Below are 12920 nucleotides of genomic sequence, written 5' to 3'. Positions count from 1 at the left end.
TGTGTGACTCCTCCCCCTTCCACTCCGGGTTAGGTGTCTGCTGTTCCCAGGCTTCCTTGGGAGGAGCTGCCCTGGACCAGGCAGCTTGCAGTTCAGTCAGGTGGTTAATTATTAACATCACAGTGCCAGCATTAGGGTCAGCCCAGGGTCACGCCTTACGAGCAGGGCTCTGGGGAAACCTGGGTTTCTGGAGGGGAGAAGGTGACCTGTTTCTTGAGGCTGTTCCTGTGTGTGCGTGTGAGAGAGGGTGTGAGTGTGGTGTGTCTGTGTGTGTGAAAGTGTGTGTCTATGTCCTGAAGAGTGTTTTGGTTTTGTATGGAAACACTTTAATATTTATCGTGTGTGTGTTGTTTATGCCTGCGTGTTTGTGTGCACACAGCATGTATTGTTTTTGTTTGCACTATGTGCATGCAGGTGCCCACAGAGGCAAGAAGAGGGCATTGGATCCCCTGGAACTGGAGTGACAGATGGTTGTGAGCCACAATGTGGGTGCTGGGAATTGAGCCCTGGTCCTCTACAAGAGCACCGAGTGTCCTTAAACACCGAGCCATCGCTCAGCCCCGTCACTGATAGGTAGGCTAGGGTGGCTGAGCCCAAGGATGGCCTGTCCTTTCCCTCCTAGTGCGTGGATCGCAGCACGCGCCACCTCGGCTCTTTCACGTGGGATCTGGGACTGGAATTCAGGTCCTCGAGCTTGTACTAAACACTTTACCAACCACGCCCTCTCCCCAGCCCTCGCTGTTCCTTTCAGAGCAACTACTGGTGGTGGCAGCAGTCAGGGACAGCAGTCAGGGTCAGGGCCACACTATGCATGACCATGTAGTGGGAAGTGAGTCTAGTCACGTCCTGGGTTTTCTGAAAAGACCATGAGAATGTAGGAATGTGTTGCCCCGGGTGGTTTGTTTGTTTGTGATTTATTTCCTTAATGTGCACTGGTGTTTTGCCTGCATGTATGTCTGTGTGAGGGTGCCAGATCCCCTGGAAGTGGAGTTCCAGACAGCTGTGAGCTGCCCATGTGAGTGCTGGGAATCGAACCCGGGTCCTCTGGAAGAGCACCCAGTGCTCTTAGACACTGAGCCGTCTCTCCAGCCCTGACAGGTTAGGGTTCTGAGACCCATGCATGTTTTCAGAATCGAGATTTGGAATGTTCACCTTCCACCCTCTAGATGAAAGTATCTACAAACAGGCTTCCTGTGTGAGGGCTACAGACTTCAGGAAGTTATCCCTCAAGTAAGGGGGTGCTGTCCTGTGTATTGTACACTCTCATCCTTGAGCTCTCTTCATGTAAAAAGGCGGGGAGTAGCCAATGCGTCTCTGAACTCTGAAGAGAGAAGCATCTGCGGTCAACGGCGATTAACACACAACTGACCATGGTTCAGGGAATAAGAGACAATGGGATGCTCAGCCTTGAATGGGACATCTCTATCATGCACACACACACACACACACACACACACATGCACGCACGCATGCCCTCACGCACACATGTGCCACACGCACGCACACAAACACAACGCATGCACGCACATTTGCACGAGCACACACGTGTCACACACATGCATGCATGCCCTCCCGCATGCACGTGCACACACACATGAACATGCACTTACACACATGTGTCACACACACGCGCGGCCCGGGGATCGTTTGTTGCAGAGTGTTAAGAGTCAGAGGTGGTAGATAACTGCAAAGAAACATTGTTCCCTGGACACAGCAGGGCAGCCTCACATGTGATGCACTAGATCTGTCCAAGCACAAGCCATACAATACAGCATGGAGAGGGGAGGGAGGGCACAAAGTCCCGCCCCGCTGGGTTTCTGCATGAGAGTGACAGAGAGGTGTGCTCACATCTTCCCATTCGTCCGTGTACTGAGGAGTGTATTTGGCGGGTGTGCGTGTACATGTGTTTGGAGGCCAGAGTTTGAAATCACATGTCATCCTCAGGAAGGCAGTCCACCTTACTATTTGAGACAGCGGTTTTTTTGTTTTTGTTTTTTTTTAATTGAGACTGGGTTCTTCTGTGTAGTTCTTGTAGACCAGGCTGGGCTGGAACTCACAGAGATCCGTCTGCCTCTGCCTCCCGAGTGCTGGGATTAAAGGCATGCGCCACCACTGCCCTGCCCTTGAGGCAGCATTTCTTGCTTATTCATCTAGGTTGACAACTGACCAAAACCCAGGATCCTCCAAGCATTGCCACACCTGGTTTTTCATGTGGGTGCTGGGGATTTGAACTTGGGTCCTTGTGCTTGCACTGCAAACACCTCGATGACTGAACTATCTCCCTGTTCTTTATATCTTCCACTCCTGTTCCCTGGTTTGCAGAGGACAGCCTGGCTCTCCTCCCTGCTGTGGTTTCTGGGATTTGAACTCGAGTCACCAGGCTTGGCAGCAAGCATCTTTACCCACTGCCTTGTCCATTCTGGTGTTTGTTTGCCTTTCCCTGACGGCTAACGGGACTGGACTTCTGTTTTGTGTCCACTGACTGCTTGGTCATCTTTGGAAACCAGTCTATCTATCAAAATTGGTTACATCGAGGCATGCTAGCTTTGCTGTGTGAGCGCGGAACTTGCCTTCCACCTTCTTGACCAGCTTGAGTAAGAAGGAATTGCTTTTGGTTTTGGTTGTGAGCCGAGCCTCGAAGGGCTGAACCATCTCCCAGCCCTGCTGCTGACCCTGTACAAACCACTAACTCCGAGTGGAGACACTCCAGTCTTTCATTGCTCCGGAGCATACTCGAGGTCTAGTCCTGCTCTTTTTTTTTCAAACCAGGTTGTACCCCCAGATGTTCACATGTCACACAGTCTGTGGTGCACACCTTTCGGCCAGTGTTTCCCTGCGGCCGAGCAGGTTTCATGTGGTTCACTGAGCCGCCACGGAGCACTCTCTTGCCTTGGACATCCTGTGGTGTTTCGTTTGGTCCCCTCGGGAGGCAGCTTTCGGTTTCTTGGTAATGGGAATCATGAGTGTTGTCTGGGTTATCTTTCTCTGGAACTGACCATCCTCAGCAAATGGCTTGAAATGACAGCCACTCTACTGCTTAGAACCTGGGGTATGCTCAACCTAGAGATGGCTTGACCTCTTCCTCCCTCCGTACGGTGGTTCCCATAGGCCCTCAGATTTGGAGACTTGGTTCCCAGTGGTGGTGCTGTTTGGGGAGGGTATGGAACTTTCAGGAGGTGCAGCCATGCTGGAGGGCGCACATCACTTCCTGTTCTCTTGCTCTGCTTCCTGCGTGCGGTCTGCCAGTGTCTTGCTGTTGCTGCTATGCTTTGCTTTGATTGACACCTGTCTTCCCTAACGTGATGGATCGACTCTGCCCCTCTGGAGCCATAGCTAAAATGCATCCTTTTTTTGTTGTTGTTGCTTAAGTTGCTTTTGGTCATGGTGTTTATCATTGCAATAGAAAAGTAGTTAACCAGGACTGAAGAGATGGCTCAGAGGTTAAGAGCACTTGTTGCTCTTTCAGAGGTCCTGAGTTGAATTCCCAGCAACCACGCAGTGGCTCACAACTATCTGTGATGAGATCTGGTGCCCTCTTCTGACCTGCAGGGATACATGCAGACAGACACTGTATACATAATAAATAAATCTTTAAAATAGAAAAGAAAAGTAGTTAACCCACTCTCCTTGCAGACCCTCTAGCTGAGCAATCTCTTTCCGCCTCCTTAGGAGGTGTAATCTTAGTCAGGGTTGCTGTTGCTGTGATTGCGATGAAACACCTTGACCAAAAGCAAGATGAAGAGGAAAGGTTTTTTTTTGTTTGTTTTTGGCTTACACTTGCGTATCACTGTTTGCTCTGGAATAGAATTATTTGTCTAACCACGTAAAGATGGTGTTACATTTGTTTGTGTTGAAGAATAATTGTTTAACCGTGTAAGGGTGTGTTGCGTTTGTCTATGCTGCATTTGTTTAACTATATAAAGATGTGTCGCCGTTTCACCTTGCCTGCCTAAGGCTCCTCACTGGTCTAATCTAAGCCGAATGGCCAATAGCTGGGAGAGGAGGGTAAGCGGGGATGGAGGGCAGAGAGAAAAGGTGGGACAGCCAGCCAGACTCGAGGAAGCAGGATGAGGTCAAGGAGCCTCAGGGCAGCACATAGATGGAGAGAAACGGGTTGGTTGAGGTTTAAAAGAGCTAGCTAGAAACAAGCCTAAGTTAAGGCCTCCTAACATTCATAATTAATAGTAAGTCTCTGTGTCATGATTTGGGGGCCTGCCACAACTGTTCATCGCTGAAAGAAGTCAGGACAGGAACCCAAACAGGGCAGGAACCTGGAGGCAGGAGCTCATGCAGAGGCCATGGAGGGAGCTGCTTAATGGCTTGCTCCTCATGGTTTGCTCAGCCTGCTTTCTTACAGAACTCAGGACCACCAGCCCCACAGGCCGGCCTACAGCTTGATCTTACAGTGGCATTTTCTCAGTTGAAGTTCTCTCCCCTGATGACTTTAGCTTGTGTCTAGGTGACATAAAACTATCCAGCACAGGAGACATGCTCCTCCCCATACACACTCAGGCCTGACTTAGCAGATCCAGAAGCTACCAGGATTCTCAAGGCCCGGTGTTGGCATCCTAGGTTTCGGCACCTAATGTAGGCATTTCGGGTCGGATCCGGATGGAACAGGAGTGGGTCAGGTATCCTGGCACTCGGGAGTCACAGAATACTGAGTGTTACACAGCTCAGGTAGAAAGGTATCCTGGAGCTCGGGAGCCAAGGACCACCACAGGTTGCAGTAAGCTTAGCAGCATACAGCCTTGCCACAGGGAAAGGCTTCCCCAGTGTATCGGCTCTGCTCTGGCAGGACAGGGTCTTCCAGCTGGGGATGTTAGCCCAGTGTAGCAGTTTTGCTGGGCAGGAGGTTTCTTGGGCGAAGTTGCTACAGTTCAGCTCTGCTTCTGGAGAGCAGAGAGCAGGCAACTCCCCTCTGCCAAGGGAAGGTTTCCCGGGCAAGTGTTACAGCCCTGCTCACTCTGCTCTGCCCAGGGTTGCCTCTGCTCAGTCGCCACCACAAAAGATCTTCACCCAAAGCTCATTGAAGGGGTTTATTGGGAGGGAAGGATCCAGGAGAGTGGCTGCCCTCTGCCAGAGTGGTAGAGGACAGCCAGGTAGCGCAAACAGACAGAAGCTGAACAGACACAGGGTTTATATAGGGCTTCCAGGGTGGGGATTGGTCAGATTTCAGTGCTGAGCTCAGATTGGCTAGAGCTCTGCTCCGGGATTGGTTACTTTTTTACACAGGATTAGGGTCAGATTTGGCTCTGGTTTCAGGGACAAAATATGTTTCTTTCTCTGCTCCTTTTTAGCCTTTTGGCTCCAATTTTAGGGCCAGGGTACATTTCTTTCACTGACTCTGATTCCAGGGACAAAGTGTGTTCTTTTGGCACTGGTTTCAGGGTCAGGGTACATTTCTTTGGTTCTGGTTGCAGGGCCAAAGTGTGTTTCTTTGGCTCTGCTCAGGGTGTGTTTCTTTGACTGGCCCCTTTTCCCTACCCGGCCCAGGCTAGACCTTGCTCCCAGCAGGCCGCACAATCGGCCTAGACTTTAAAGACAGAGAGCAGCCCCCTTTGCTTTTGAGGGAATGGGTCCTGGATGCAGACAGGAGGAGCTGGCAGTGGTCACACAGAGAGGGTCTTGCACAGCTGCTTTGCACATGCGCGAGGCCCACCGCTGAAAGTCCTCGTGTGGATGGAGGCCCTCCCGTTGGAGATGATTTTGGGGCCTCAGAGTGGCCCCGCCCTAGAATTTCCCAGAGCAGAGCGGGGAGAACTTACCGTTGCTGCCATAACCGGTACAGTGTGTAGCTCAGGAACACTGAAGGTGTGTGCCCTGTCTTCACTTGACCCTTCCCAGTTGCCATCCAGGATGACTCTGTCCCCATTTTACCCAGGAGGACACCGCGGCCTGGGATGAGCTGCCTTCAGGTCTCTGTTCACCCTGTATCCCACCCTCCTCCTTCTGTCCCTGTCCCACACAGGGCAGAGAGGATAGCAGGCACCACATAGGACCTAAACACCCTGTACCTCACACACTCCCTGCTAACATGTGACCTGGGGGTCGGGGCCGGGAGAGGGGGACGAGGCGTAGGGACAGAGGTTCTCGATTTAGATTTCCTGTGCCACAGCCTAGCTCCACCATGTATGAGGCTTGCCCCTGGGAGGGCAATGACCACGTGTCCCCATGCCCACGTATGTGAGACGGGAACCATGTCTGCCGCCTGGAACTCATTACAAAGACAGTCCCGCGTCAGCCTCCCCAGTGTTAGGATTACGTGTGTGAGCCACCATGCCCAACGTGGGAGTGACACCTTAACGTGACTGAGGGCTGGGGGACACTCAGAGTGCCGGCTTGGAAAGCACCCAGACTCCAGGAGTGGCAAAGGTTCCTTGGGGCCCCAGCTCCTGCGCCCTTCCCCACCTCTGTTCTCGCCTGGGCTGGGCCGCACCGCTGTGCTCTAGGTAAATAAGAATATCCCAGAGGCCCAGCCACCGCTTTCTCAGTCCTATGACCAGTGTCGTTTGCAGTGCCACGACATCAGGAATCCCGTTTCCCGCTCAGCTCCCCCCCCCCCTTCCGTTGAGGCTGTCCCCGATGTCCCTTGCCCGTGGTCCCGCTTCTGTTCTGGTGAGGCGTCTGGACATCTTCATCCCGCCCCTGTCCCCTCACATAAGGTGCGGCTTCTCCGTGCATGCCTGAGATACACTGCAGACTCTGATGGGTGTGGGGAGTGGCCGCCTTCATGGTGATCCAGCGATGAGTCACTTCTGGCCTGACACATCTGTCCCCAGTGTCCTGGTCTTTAATGAAAGAAGTGTTAGCATCCGTGGGCAGGGCAGCCTGTGTGAAGGCTTGCTCTGCCCCCCCGCCCCCGCTCTGTCACAGGAGTTGTTTCCGGTGCCAGCATCTGCTCCCATCTTCTTGCGTGTCTATCTGATTTCCTAGCAGTGTCACCACCCAAGTTTCTCATCCCGTGCTTGGAGCAGATGGCCGGAGTTGGCTTGGAGTGACATCTCTGCTTCTGTCCACTGACTATCAGGGTAGCCAACCGCTTCGGATGGTCCCAGAGTTCTCTAGAGTCAGGGAAGCCGTCAGGCAAATCAGAAACGAAGCCTGGCAGATTTCCCTATGTGTGGCTTTGAATGCCATGTAAGGTATTCTAGACAAAGGAACATCAGGGCAGAAGTAAGTGGGTCCTGAGGATTAGGTCATTATTATCGTTCAGCTTGGACATTCAAGTCAAACATAGGGTCTTTCTAACCCCACGTGACCCTAACAAGGCTTCTTTGCCTCTGTCATAAGAAACCAAGAGTACGGACGTCTGAAGGTCTGGAGGACTTTGGGCTGACTCCCAAGGGACCACACAGTCTCTTGCCCAGTGGCTTATTGACTGGCTTAAGATCAGACCTTGTAGCACCTTAGTCTGTTTCTGCTACTGTAACGAAGTGCCCAAGACTGGGAAACTTACAGGAACAGAAATGCACGTCATAGTTCTGGAGGCTGGTAGTCAAGACGTGGTGGGATCTGGGCCCCTCAGATGTTGCTGTTTCAAGATGGCACCCTGTTGCGCTGTCCTCACACAGTGAAAGGCAGGAAGTCCAAGGGCTCAGATGCTGTCCCTCTGCGTCTCTCGCAAGGGCTGGTCCGTTCATTCGCAAGGACTGCACCTCTCCATTGCCTCAGCACCTCTGAAATCGCCCACCTCTTAATGCCATCACATTGTGGATTAGCTGTCAGCGTGAGTTTGGGAAAACACATGGTGTTCTGGCAGAAGCAGTGATGTAATCCAACTTTTTCTAAACACGGTGGAGGGGGGTGGGCATGGAAGCCACCCACACCCTCCGTCTAAGGGTCCCCGTGATGTTGCCTATGTCTGAAGCGTCCACCATTCCCAAACCTGGACATGTGACTTGCTTAAGGCCCCTAGGTTCTCTATGCCTAGACTTTTGCCTGGGGGGATGAGAAGAGGGAGAACCAGCTCAGAGCATTCCTTTGGTGACTTTGATCCATGAGACCACTGGTCCCGTCATGTCTGCCTTGGCACTAGCTATGTATCGAGGTGCTAAGGTCTGCTTATAGCTTAGCCCCCTGGCTTGCGTGTATTAATGGCCTTTGGTGGCCTTATAATGCAGTATGGCTCCTATCAGGAAGAGTGAACTTGCAGACCTCTGAGATATACGGCATGATGACTGGGGGTGCCAGCAATAGTTTAGTAGGAGGAGGGGACTGGGACCAACTGGAGACTCTTTCTAGAGTGGCATTTGGTGTTGGCTCTGGCTGCTGGCTTAGGGGAACAGACAGCAATAGGTCTGATTTGTCAACAACTCTGAGAGTTTAATGAAACACATCCAGACCTGTCTGCCCAGCGGTGTGGGCAGGATTCTCCAACACATGGTGTTGTTGCGAGGACCTGGTGACAGGATGCTGGTTGAGCTTCCTATCCCAGAGCCTGCAAGTGATCTGTGCTCAACCAGCAATTGCCATACTGAAGTCTGTGTGTGAGCCACAAAAGCGTACCCTGTTCCCAGGAAAGATGGAAACTCCAGGGCTGATGGCAGCTTTCAGGCCCGGGGAAGGGTCTGGGTTGGAGAGGAGCACCACCCCAGTGCCTAGCACAGCACAGGAGCTCAGGTACTTTAGTCGACCACTGAAGGCCTCGGAATGTTGAAACTGAGTCTTGATAACTAAAAATCCACAAGGGCAGGATGGTATTCATCTACCTAACCATCCATCCTCCACACATCTACACATCTATCACCCCTATCCATCCATCCATCCATCCATCCATCCATCCATCCATCCATCCACCCACCCATCCATCTATCCATCCATCCACCCATCCATCTATCCATCCATCCATCCACCCATCCACCCACCCACCCATCCATCCATCCATCCATCCATCCATCCATCCATCCATCCATCCATCCACCCATCCACCCACCCATCCATCCACCCACCCACCCACCCATCCACCTACCCACCCACCCATCCATCCATCCATCCATCTACCCATCCATCCATCCATCCACCCACCCACCCATCCATCCATCCATCCATCCACCCATCCACCCATCCATCCATCCACCCACCCATCCACCCATCCATCCATCCACCCACCCATCCATCTATCCATCCATCCACCCATCCATCGTCTATCCATCCATCTATCCATCCATCCACCCACCCACCCATCCATCCATCCACCCACCCACCCATCCATCCATCCATCCATCCATCCACCCATCCACCCACCCACCCATCCATCCATCCACCCATCCACCCACCCACCCACCCATCCATCCATCCACCCATCCACCCACCCATCCATCCACCCATCCATCCATCCACCCATCCATCGTCTATCCATAAATCCGTCCATTGCTCCAACTCTCAGCCAGCAAGCCATCCATCCTCCACCTCTCATAGGGTGAGTCATGGCTTCCCCCTGCGCAGAGCTGTTGGTGTGGCACCAGGCACATGGTGAATGGCCTCCTTGGCCTCACCTTCTGCCCCAGCAACTCGCAGGCTGCTTAGTTCCTGCCTCTCCTGTGTCTTGCTAAGGTCCCTTGACATCTGGTAGCATGAGATGGCCTTGTGCCCACTTCCTATTCCCGTGTGTACTTAGGTTTCTCCTATACTTTCTTTCTGTCACATTTGATAAACGGTCCTTGTGCCCAGGTCCTTTTCTGACAAGCATGTGTGCAGGGGACTGGTGTCATGCCCCTACTTGCTGGGTTACACAGGGCTTTCCCTGTCTGGTAAGTTGCTGGCTGTCAGGGTAGCTGAGCTGGGACCTGCCTAACCTCGTGCTGTGTGTCTCTTTCTTCTTTCCAGGGAGTCGGACCTCTTCTTGCTGGACAGTCGTACCCTCTGGGCTTCTGAGGAGGGATGGCTGGTGTTTGACATCACAGCCACCAGCAACCACTGGGTGGTCAACCCTCGGCACAATCTGGGCCTGCAGCTCTCCGTGGAGACCCTGGATGGTGAGTTCCAGACACCGGCACCTCTAGTCTCAGAGGAACCTCAGGCTTGTAACCCCCAAAGGGGCTCAACAGCAGCCCTCAAGCTTGCTCTTACTAGAGCCAATGTCCTCTGATACCTCCCATCTAACCAGGCCTCAAGACTCCAGCTCCTTTTCTGAACCCAATGTATCCTCTTGCGTTATACAAGAGTACTGGGAGCTGGGCGAGCGGGGTGGAGATGGCCTCACTGCAGTGTTTGCAGTCATTTACACGTGTAGAATCTTGGGTCAACCCAGACCTGCTACATGAGAACTGCACAAGGTTAGAGCCCTGAGGTGGCCTCTCTCTCTCTCTCTCTCTCTCTCTCTCTCTCTCTCTCTCTCTCTCTCTCTCTCTCTCTCTCTCTCTCTCTCTCTCTCTCTCTCTCTCTCTCTCTCTCGGAGCACAGCAGGGTCTACTGGACAGGTTTCCCAGCTTGTTATTCTTGGCACTCCTGACGTCCTGGGCAGTGGAGCATGGTTGCTGGCATCCTGACCTTCTAAGCATTGGGCATTGCTGCCACCCCAAAGTGTCTTTAGCCGTTGCTAAACGTTCTCTGTGGGGATGATATTGAAGGACTGGAGTCACGCTGCTGGAGAAGCCATTGTTAGCTGGCCCTTCCCGGCATGTCTCACTCCCTAATGTGTGTGTGTGTGTGTGTGTGTGTGTGTGTGTGTGTGTGTGCATGAGCACATGGGTGAAGGTGACCTCACAGGCCAGAAGAGGGCGTCAGGTCCCCTGGAATTGATTACGGGTAATTTTGGGGTGAATGGACTGGGTACTGAGAACTGAACTTGGGTCTTCTGCAAGAACAAGAAGTGCTCTCAGCCTTGCGCCATCTTCCCAGCTCCCTTTCCACCAGTTATTATTATTAATCATTGTTGTTGTTTGTTTTGCTTTTTGAAACAGGGCTTCTTTGTGTAGCCTTGGCTGTCCTGATTAACGGCATGCTCCTCCACAGTCCTAGCACCTTCCCACTAGTTTTAAGGGGGAAAGGAAAACACATTGTTTTTCATTCATTTTGGAATAGGAAATACCCATTCCTCCATAGTCAACATGATGGAAATGTGTCACAGTAAACAGTTTCCCCCCCAATTTCCTTCCCCCAGGTTCTGAGTTCCACTTTCCAGAGGTAACTCCTGCTTAGCACTCGTGGATACCTTTGCAGGCAAGATGTCTGGGTGCTGAAGAGTTTAGGCAAACATTCTGATCTCTGTTTTGCTTCTCATACAAATGACGGTGTAGCCAGACTTTCTGGTTGGACATTCTTTGGGAGCAACCAGCTCCCCAATAATGACTTGGAGACTTATTATTAATTATGAAAGCTTGGCCTTTAGCTTAGGCTTGTTCCCAAGTAGTCTTATAACAAATTAACCTCTTTCTACTAATCTGTGTCCTTCCAGGTGGCTTTTTACCTCTCTTCCATTCTGTAAGCCCAACCCCCCCTAGATTTATTCCCCCGAGTTACTCTTTCTCCCTGAAGTCCCATCTCACCTCTTTCTGCCTGGCTATTGGCCATTCGTCTCTCTAGTAAACCAATCAGAATGCACCTTGGCTAAGACACACCCTCACAGCAAAGAGAAAGATTATCCCACAACACGATGGTGTGTGTCTTAGTCACTTTCCCGTTCCTGTGGCCAAGGTGACTTACAGACAGAGGGTGTATTTAGTGAGGACGTCATGGCAGCAGCAGGAGCAGAAGCGCAGAGCTCGCATCTCCAAACAGAACACGTGAAACGCAAGCCAGAAGTAGGAGGGGCGTTTTACTCTCAGAGCCCGCCCCCAGGTACTTACTTCCCCCAGCAAGGCTGCAGCAGCTAGACCTCCCCCCCAAAAGTGCCAGCAACCGGGAGCCCCAAGTGTTTAAATGCCAAAGACTAACGGGGACACTTCTCATTCAAGCCATCACAGTGTTCAGGTGACAGTTTGTCTTGGAGATTGGCCACATCCCCTATTAAAGAGCTTTCTGATTCACGTGAAGGTGTGTTTTATGGCCACACATCATTCGTGTCTACAGCCATGCTCTCCCATGATTTTGCAGTCCCGCCTCCAACATGCAGGTGGTGAGGGGGTGCTGGCCATGGGGTTGTCAGAAGATCCCATGAGTTGGTGTGGGGAGAGATTTAAAGTTGTGTCTCAGTGGGAACATGGAGGGGTAAGGACACTCACCTCTGAAATTGAGTTTAACCCTTGAGCCCACACGGTAGGAGGAGGCCTCTGACCTCCACACATGCATGGTGGCACGTGGGTGCCTCCCAGAGGGTTTCCCAGGACACTTTTCCAAATGCAGGTTCAACATGAATAGGGGTGGGTGCAGGAAGCCTGTCTTTCCAGACAGCCCGTCCTGCCGCCCAGGATGCTGGCTGCCGGTCCCTGGACCACACTGTGAATGGTCGGGACTTAGATGAGACCCTGAACAAACAGTGACCGTCACTACCACTGTGTGGGCTGACGTTTTCCCCTCTGTGGCTCTTGCAAATAGGACTGCGGTGAGGAACCTGGCTGCCGTCCTTTCCCACTGAGTGGGTTGAGCTCATGTCAGAACCTGACCCTGCCTGTGGTGCTTGTAGTCCACGTCTTCAGACTGCCCGGTTTAGAGACCTCCCAGATGCCCCCAGCAGTGTGGTGGGTGCCTGCTGCCCCTCCCTCAAGAGTCCGAGTTCTCATGCCCCCTCCCTTGCCATGGCCTACAGGACAGTGGCACCTTGTGTCTAGTGGCACTTCTCTCCTCCCAAGAGAGGCGTGGCTTTCCCACAGGTGCAGTTTGGAGTCTTTGCTTTCTTCTTTGCGCTGTGTGTGTGTGTGTGTGTGTGTGCGTGGAGGCCAGAGGACAGCCTCAGCTGTCTTCCATCTTGGTTTTTTGAGACAAGATCCCTTACTGGGCTGAATTCACCAAGTGAGCACCTGGCCAGTGAAGCACAGGGA

The 12920-nt window shown here is 52.4% G+C and overlaps 1 protein-coding gene across 1 annotated transcript in view; it reads left to right on the top strand.

The window, feature by feature from the left end:
- The window catches only part of Bmp7 (bone morphogenetic protein 7), a 78246-nt gene that overhangs the window by 40820 nt on the left and 24506 nt on the right, over positions 1–12920 (top strand). The window contains exon 3 of the mRNA XM_005074466.4: positions 9829–9977. Coding sequence (XP_005074523.1) covers positions 9829–9977 — 149 coding nt within the window. The remainder of the gene's footprint in view (positions 1–9828; positions 9978–12920) is intronic.

Source organism: Mesocricetus auratus, unplaced genomic scaffold (genome assembly GCF_017639785.1).
Source record: "Mesocricetus auratus isolate SY011 unplaced genomic scaffold, BCM_Maur_2.0 Super-Scaffold_100028, whole genome shotgun sequence".
NCBI lineage: Eukaryota > Metazoa > Chordata > Mammalia > Rodentia > Cricetidae > Mesocricetus > Mesocricetus auratus.
The sequence above is the reverse complement of the archived record's forward strand: the minus strand, read 5'-3'. Positions and strand labels throughout refer to the sequence as shown.